This window comes from Simochromis diagramma, unplaced genomic scaffold (genome assembly GCF_900408965.1).
Source record: "Simochromis diagramma unplaced genomic scaffold, fSimDia1.1 OVJJ01000501.1, whole genome shotgun sequence".
NCBI lineage: Eukaryota > Metazoa > Chordata > Actinopteri > Cichliformes > Cichlidae > Simochromis > Simochromis diagramma.
Genome location: NW_024387320.1, coordinates 2050072 through 2058753, shown reverse-complemented (window position 1 = coordinate 2058753; position 8682 = coordinate 2050072). Strand labels below are relative to the sequence as shown.

The 8682-nt window shown below is 36.3% G+C and overlaps 1 protein-coding gene and 1 long non-coding RNA gene across 2 annotated transcripts; both read right to left on the bottom strand.

The window, feature by feature from the left end:
- Positions 1 to 273: 273 nt before the first annotated feature.
- On the bottom strand, positions 274 to 7992 carry LOC120717566. The gene is made up of 2 exons (XR_005692229.1): positions 7668 to 7992; positions 274 to 584 (listed from the first exon to the last, which is right to left on the bottom strand). It is a non-coding gene; the product is annotated as an uncharacterized LOC120717566 (long non-coding RNA).
- LOC120717563 (beta-1,3-galactosyltransferase 1-like) lies at positions 1404 to 6047 on the bottom strand. The gene is made up of 2 exons (XM_040005669.1): positions 4646 to 6047; positions 1404 to 4338 (listed from the first exon to the last, which is right to left on the bottom strand). Exon 2 carries the CDS (start codon positions 4329 to 4331, stop codon positions 3210 to 3212), a length of 1122 nt encoding a protein of 373 aa, XP_039861603.1. The 5' UTR covers positions 4332 to 4338; positions 4646 to 6047; the 3' UTR covers positions 1404 to 3209.
- Positions 7993 to 8682: the final 690 nt, after the last annotated feature.

Genomic DNA, 8682 nt, shown 5'->3' with positions numbered 1-8682 from the left:
GGTCTAAATCATTCTAAGTCCACAAATCTGTTGCACGGCAAAGGATAAAAGTAGAAAAGTCTGGAAATCTGTGCTGTGTTGATTACGCATGCAAACTTGTAAACGAAAGAACAAGAAGTACTGGTTATCTAATCAAGTTAAGTCAATGTTGTAATCTCGGGTTTTACACCATGGAAGCAGTGTTGGCTCATTGTAAAAATGCCTTCCCTAACGTTTTGGTGAAATGTGTTATATATTTATCCAATAAAAAATATACTCAGGAGAAAAGCAGAGTTCAGTGAAACAGAGTTTACTGAGTCGACTGTTTTACTACAGGGAGTAGAATCTTTTCTTCCATTGGCCCAGGGTTACAATGACCCATTTGGCAAAATACAAGCAGACAAAGACAAAAACAAAGAAATGGCCTTACAGAAAGAGGGGAAAGAAGGAAAAGTCCACAAAGCAGAGTGTGGTGACAGGGTGTGGCTTGTGGCTCAACTGCAGGGGAGAGGTGAAGCAGAGGGTTCAGGGTTGGAGTCAGGAGAGTCTGGCTGCCACAGCTGCAAGTCATCACTTCCAATTTGATCTTAATAGAATGGTGAGACCTGTGACGTTGAGCAAAAAAAGGAAGGAGAGCAGAGGAGATGGATGAAAAATCTGTGTGTGAAACACTGTGAAAACTGTCTGTACATAGTTGACCTGTAAGTTCGAAGCAGTGTCGTGGTCCCCCAATAACCACTGATACATAATGAAGCAGAGAGAAAAGGCCTGGCTCCATGGTGAGCCCCTACAATGATTAAATGTTCCCTTGATCTTTCTCTCATCTCTAAAACGCTTTGCCGGGCCCCTTACACAGGACCATTTTCCCTTGGGAGACCCTACGAAGGAGCAAATCTTCTGTTTTTATTTTAAAAGTTAAATTTAACATGCATGTACATTACAGAATACCATTCCCATTCCCCCAACTTAGTTTGCTGGAAGCTGATAATCAAAAGTACAAGGTCCTTGTCAGTGGTTGTGAAAACTTGTATTAACTTAACTGTATCCTGCTGTGTGCTACATATGAGAAAATACACCTCCGTGTATTTTTCTGAGCCAATTCTCACAGCTGTTTCTGGATTTCATCTGTGGAAACGTCTAAGGAGAACAAGGTAACCACAACTGTAATATTGTATGACCTGCTGCCACTAAGTTACAAGGTTAACTTACTGTGGGTGTCTGTAGATAACATTGCCATATTAATCAATTAAGTCTTGTTCTATTTAAAATGAAAAGAGATATTTTTAACAGCTGTTGGCAAATTTTACAAAAACATAACTGAGTTCCAGATGAAAGGTAAGTGGATGATGAAAGAGCCATGAAAGTACACACATACATGTAAAAAAAAAAAAAAAAAAAAAAAAAAAATACACATAACAGACACATTTCCTAAAACTTAGCTGTATCAGTTATTTATTGCACACACAAATCAGTCGACATACAGGTTCAACTCGTTCCATTTCATCCCATTGTTTAATTGCGGTGTACAAAATAGCCACAAAGTGTCTAAGATTTTCACTGTTACACACTTCACATGTCAGAATTGTAAATGTAAAAAAGATCTATTCAGTACCTTCATGTACAGCTTTACTTTAAAATACATTAAGCAGTTATTGGTCACTTAATTGCAATGCTTAACGTAGACAGATATTCAGAAGAGCCTAATGTAATAGTCAGCAGTTGTAAATATTTGTCTAACTCAGGGGTGGGCAACTCCAGGCCTCGATGGCCGGTGTTCCTGCAGGTTTTAGATGTGTCCTTGAACCAACACAGCTGATTTAAATGGCTAAATTAGCTCCTCAACATGTCCTGCAGGACACCGGCCCTCGAGGCCTGGAACTACCCAGCCCTGGTCTAAGTGGTAATAACAGAAAAAACCCTGTTTTCATAGAAGTTACTTTAAACTAATATTGCCCTGTAAACTTTAAAAATAATAATAATAATAATAAAACCATATTTACACATGGAATGTATTCATAATGTACCTGTTAAAGTTATATTCTAATTATATATTATAATTCAATAAAAATACTTTTGACAAAAAAAATTGTATTTACTGTACAGAACCACAAGCGGTCTTTAGCCCAGGTGCAAAAAACATTTCAAAACATCCAAGGTAAGTGTAGGCAGCAGTCGTTTTTTTAATGTTTTATCCTATTCGTATCACTAAATATCCAAAAGTTCATAAAAATGTAAGTGGAGTTTCTGACAGTTTATTTATTAAACATAAAACAAAACCTTTAAAACAAAAACTCTAGATATGTCAGTGGTGACCTGGTTGATATTAGCCTGTTTTTTTTAGTGCAAGAAACATTCAGACAGGCGTTAAAAAAGGGGTTTTTTTTTTTTGGTTTTGTTTTTTTTTGGAAGACATCACTTCCTCTATATATACAGTATGGTAAGTAAAGATGAGGCCTAGAACATGAACAGAAGGAGTAAAGCAAGAAGAACGTCCTTCAAGCCTTAAACTATTTTCTACACACATCAACAGAAATCTCATGTTTGAAATAATTTTCTACACTAAAGTTTAAAAAGTAATTAAAAATTAGGGCCACAGGGATAAATTTATTTCACTCCCTATGTTATGTATATTCCCATAATTGATGCATGGGTACCGTTTGATAGGACATATGCAACAGACGTCAAAGGTAGAGGTTGTTTATAATGTTATTCATGCACCTTGGAAAATTCTCAACTTCTTAATCGCAGTGAGAAATAAATTCTATCATACACTGACCTGTTTCAAAATATCCATTTAATACACTGTAAGGTCAATATGCTTAAGGATATCTGTTTCTTTCATGTGTACCTTGCATTTCCCAGAAACTGTGAACACAGAGAGGACTGTAACTTGAGAACACAGTCAGGGATCATGTTTTGTAACGTCTTAAGAACCGGTGTGACTGCACGTTTTCACTTTGACAGTTTTTAAACTTGATTAACAAAGACTCAGATATGTAAAATGTCACTCTTTAAATAATAAACTACATAAAACGGCTGACTGTGTAGTTTAAATATACAGTGGAACAATACTAGTTCAGTTTCAATAAAATTTGAGATTAGGGGATTTTACATGAGTATCATAATAGCCTATATGTGAATATAAAAATACATATTTTTTTTTAAAGAGTCATGGAAAGTCTGCCCTGTTGTTTCATGTTGCATTTTTATTTTATTTTTTCAGTTTATGGTTAGCAGTATGGGCCTGGGTTTTTAAAGTCATTCCAGATCTGCTCACGGTTAGTGTTTGGATAAGTTGTGGTGGCTACTATCCCGGAGAAGGCACATCGACTATATTGCAAAGGAAATACATGGAAGTAACCCCAGTTTGGGGGGTCAGTGGGAGGAATGCCCAGGTGCTGCATTAACAACCCTAAATACACATCCTCAATGTAAACTGCTTTAACATGTCTGGATGCCTCAACGAGCTTTTTTGGGAGGTCTAAAGACAAAATGTAGCCCAGGCCCAGAGCATAGCGGGGGTACTGTGGCGGAGCATAAATGTCATGAGGTAGGTACCACTTAGAGCTTGGATCTCGCAGTACTGTACCGCCTCTTGCCACAAGCCCAGTCATATAGTTTGCTTTTTGAGCATTCAAGAGCATACTGACAAGATTATGTACATTCAGAAACATGTCTGAATCAATCTTCATAGCATAAGAGGGGCTGGAGCAGTGTGCAGTTAGCCACTCCAGCATCACCATGGTCTTAATGGTGAGATTCTTGTAGCAGTCCACAAAGTTGCTCTGGATCAGGTCGTGATGCTCTTTGCTCTCCTGAAGTACTTGCTGTTGGACCTGCTCCACCTCCTCCCCGGTGTGCAGCCCCAGTAAAAAGAACAGCCTCACCACTTTGTCCAGGACAAGACTTTCACTCCCCCAGGTTTTGCGGATGATGCCACGGTGTTGCCTATTGTTTGGGGCCACAGGAACGATCAGAACCACAAATGGCTTCTCCTGTTCACATTTCTGTGGCTCATTTATGATGTACTGGTAGTCATGGGGGTATTCAACTAAATATGGTCCAGGAGACACGTAAGGAACAGGTGTTGGTGGTACAGTTGTATTTTGAGAAATGGAGTTGTCATTAGTTGTAGTGTTTAGTGAGGATATGTTTAGTCTCTGACCACTGAAGAAATTCAACAAATTTGCTGATGGATTTTGCATCCACTTTTTTGGGTTTTCATCTGGTATTATTGTATTTCTGTTGTAAATCAGGAACAGACCAGCAAATACCAGAATAAAGACGAAATACTTGTTCCGGGAAAACTTGCACCACCTCCCATCCTCTGCTGGTTTCACACCTTCCACCATTTCTTGGCTAAGAGGAGAGATAAGGTATTGAGATATCTTTCTGTCAGTGGTTTTGCTTTCAAACAAATCAATTCATCCAATTATTAAATGCAAGTTATTAGAGTGCCATTACCTCACATGGGCTGTTTTATCAGTTTAATGATCCCTCAGGATCCCTCAGAATCATTAAATGGATAAAACCTTAAAGTAATGTTTTAGCTTCATATTTATTCAAATTTTCTATAGAAATATCTCTCAACTAGTGACCATTTTCTTTCCTACTCCCTTATTTGAGAGACATGAGAGACAAAAATGCATTTAAAAAGGTTACATACCTTCATTGGATGTTAACATTCAGTTTTCTAAAAATGTAAGCTTTTCCCCTTGTCCAGTTATACAAAGAAAAAACTGAGGAGATGTTGTTTCGCTGAAAAATTCATGTCAACGCTGGCATTTTGTTTCACAGGGACAGACTAGAGCAGACACCAAGCACTGTTAAAGCTTTCCAGGGGATTAACAGCCCATCCTATGACTGTTCTAAGGCTGAGCGAGTAACCATGGCATTGTGTGACGTCTCTTACCTGTGAGGCAGCCACACCTTTTTTTTTTTTTTTTTCTCCACACCTTTGTTTTGCCTGCGAAAGACTCCTAACCGTCCTAAGGCTTCGTGAATACCTGTTTGCCTTTTCTGATCTTGAGTGCAACTAAATTACACGTGTGTACAAAAAAAATATATTTCCAATTTTGTGATACATATAAATATCAACTTTTTTGACTGAAAGTTGCTGTAGGGTGCTCACATTAATTGTCTATTATTTAACTTTTGACCAGCTTGGAAGGCTCTTGCGTAACACCAATACACACCTGTATGATTACTGGTTCGAGGAACAAGATCCTTTATCTAAGTATTATATTAAGTAGTTAAGAGCAACATTAAGTATTACACTGCTCCATGTCAGTTTGTAAACAGCCATTTAACAGACAGTCTAGGTATCACAATGTTATGGCATAATGTGAATGTATCACTGTATAATCCACATTATTATCTGTAGCTAAAATGTATTGATGACTTCTAAACAACTCATATGCAGGAACGTTGTTGAGAGTTAATAGACATACACACTGTTCTGAAGACAGAAACTGGTCTGTTCACAAAGCATTATTCATTTGCATTTGTTGACGTTGTATAATGAGAAATGCCAGTTTGCGGGTATTTCCTACTTTCATTGTCTACTTCTGCTAATGTTAATGTACACCAATGGTTCACTACCTAAAACTTCCTGTCTGCAGGAATGTGGGAGTGAACCAGGATGAGGTCAAACAAACAATAGCTCGATAGCTCTCAACAGCTGCCTCAGGCGTATGCCTCTGCTGTACGAAACTAGATAACATGTAAAGGAGAGGCAAGCCAGTGTGTGTGTCTGTGTGTGTGCGTAAGAAGAGATAGTCAGACAGTGAAGCTGCACCCAATGGAGTAGAAGAAGAGCGCCAAGAGGTTAGGATCAACCTGTGCGCCAATACAGGGGGCTTAAGTCTAAACTATGGCCCTCCCCAATGGTTTTTTGACCAATCAGAGAGAAGCACATTCTTGTTTATATATTTTTTTACTGCCAAATTAGGGCTACGTGTCTTCCGGAAATTGGCTACAGCAAACTCCTGCAGACTGTGGTTTTTTTTTTTAATGGGAAAGAAATCCATATACATAATTTTTTTTTTTTTAACTGCTTGAGGCAGTAAATGAGTGAAAATTTGGATTGGGACTGAGACCCTCTCTTGCCTTAGATAAAAAGAACCCCAACAGTGCGTAAACTTATCAGCTGTTTGGGCTGCATTTTTTGGGGGGTTAATGTGACAGGACTGAGGAAACAGAAGCAACCTCATGTTCCCTTCCAGAAAATGGGACATTAGAACACTACCAAAAAATGCCCTCCAGAGTACTGTGTGAATTTTATAAATGTAGGGTTTTCCTACTTGATTTTCAGTTTTTGTTGTTTCTTTTGAAACTGACAATTTGTTTCAAGGAGACGAGTACATGCTCACACAGTCACCCCAAGATAAAAGGAGAGATATTCTGATGTCGCAATCATGAATGCAACTCTGCGCTGAAACCTGTTTCTATGACTGAGCGGACATAACAACATCATTCCACCAAGCTGAAATTACTTCTGAATACTTTTAAGTTAAACTATGTTATAATTTCAATATGATGACACAAAGTTTGCAGACTTTTCTCCATATAATGTGTTCTATCCTTATGTTATATGAGTCATTGAATATCATATCATTTGCTGTCCTGGACTTAACTCTAAAAACCTGGAGGGACTCTGTTTTCATGTTATTCATATATTGCTAGTTTGATGGATTTTTCTTGTCCATTCCAAATAAGATATAATTAAAAAAAAAAAAAAAAAAAACGGTATTTCAACAGTAATCTTAAAATGAGATAAATCTGTGATTTCAATAATATTATTAAAGGACAAAATCCATTCATTCATCAAATATTATTAAAACTACTGTTTATAATGTGTTTATTTATGCATTCTTTTTTTTAGGATTCAGACACTTTCCCACAAATTTTGCGTGGTTTATGTCCTACATTCAGGTTAAGGTGGTCATATGATGTTGATGATATTGCTTTGATTGCATAATGAAAGATCACAAAAAATAACTTTTATTTATGTATTTAATCTAACAGGTTATTATTTCCTTAAACATGAAGTCAAAAAAATTAACAAATCAATTATTAATTAACAAAGTTATTTACTTGAGGGTGCTTCATTCTTTTGAGGGAATGATTTTTCAATGCTTTCTTAGGTGAAGGCAAGTTGCAGTTACATTTTCTAATACAAGAAAAGGCAAAACAGACATTTTAAAATATGTTTTATTATCAGTCACTTTAGGAATCTACATGGACTTTAAAAATATTTTGAACAAAAGCTGGACGTCAATTTGAAAAGTAAGAGGGGTGATCTAACTTTTTTCAAAATTGCAAATTCAGACACATTCATTGGATTACTTTACTAGCGTTTAATACCAAACAGGTTAACTAAACCAGCTATTTTGTCAGATGTTTATCTGATTCGAAACAAAAAAGCACACTTTTTAATGTGATGTTAACATGAACTGCTTGGAATAAATCTTTTTGTTGTTGTTGTTTAAAACAAACACCAAAAAAACTAAACAATGTAAATGAGCTTTAAAAAAGTATTTAGTTTTTCTTACACTAAAGCTGATTTACCTCCTAAAACATAAACATAATACTGATGGTATTCTACACAATAATCTCCATGACTGTAAGTAATTTCCAACTGATAGCTAGAAATTAGAAACATAATAAAAAGTGTATTAGAAACTCACATAGAGAAACTTCAGGTCCCATAGGATGTGCTCATGAGATCATCAACAGTGAACTGGGTCCCATAGCTGTAGTGAGAAAAAAAAATATATATATATGTTCTTAAATCTCAGAAGCAGAAGCATAAGAAGCACGTCATTATTTTAGCTGTTTAGCTTGATTGACATGTAGTCAAAGAGAACTGCATCATTAGTGGCTCCTGATGAAATCCTGCCAATAAGAAAGCGGAACACACACAACAAATTGTCTTGTGTAAACTCTGAGGATTATCTTTCATTGACAAAGGGAGGTTTCAACATATCATACAATGACAGTTTGTCTTTCAGTGGGTTAACTCCTAAGTTACACACCCGAATAAATAATAACCTCCACAGGGGAGTTTGCTTACAACCACCGCTCTGTCACTCATCTGCCTATGTTAATGCTGCTGGAGTAAATTTATGTTATTTTAGAAAACAAAACAGAAATAAAATAAAACAACAGCACTTTGAACCCTTTTGGACTAAATCCAAGAAAATATTAGTTTAAAGGTGTTTAAAAGTAGGGCACTGGTTTAACCAGCTGGGATGAGCAGGCAACCATAGGCCATATGGCTGCACAAAGAAATACTTTTCTTTCTTATTCTCATTTAAAGTCTTTAGCTTTTAATAAATAATTATCTTACAACCAAAGTTTTCATCTGATGTAAAATGTATAGAAATCCATTATTGTAAGTTATAGTATTCTTTCCTTTGGGAAGGTACCATCTGTGCAGTCTGCAATTCTGTTGAAGAAAGATGTTGAATCTATTTAATTACTGGAGAAAAATAATAGATTTCTGTGCGTTTGTTTTATACATGCATTAAATTAAAATCGGTTTTGTCAGTTAAGCATCTTGAGGCGGGGGGGTTCCCTATTTTTTTGGCAACCCTATTAGTTAGGTATATGTAATTATAAATTAGTTCGTTTTATATTTTTGCTAAGTACTGTTTAGAATACCAGAATAGGAAGGATGGTGTAGGTTTAAGTTTATTATAA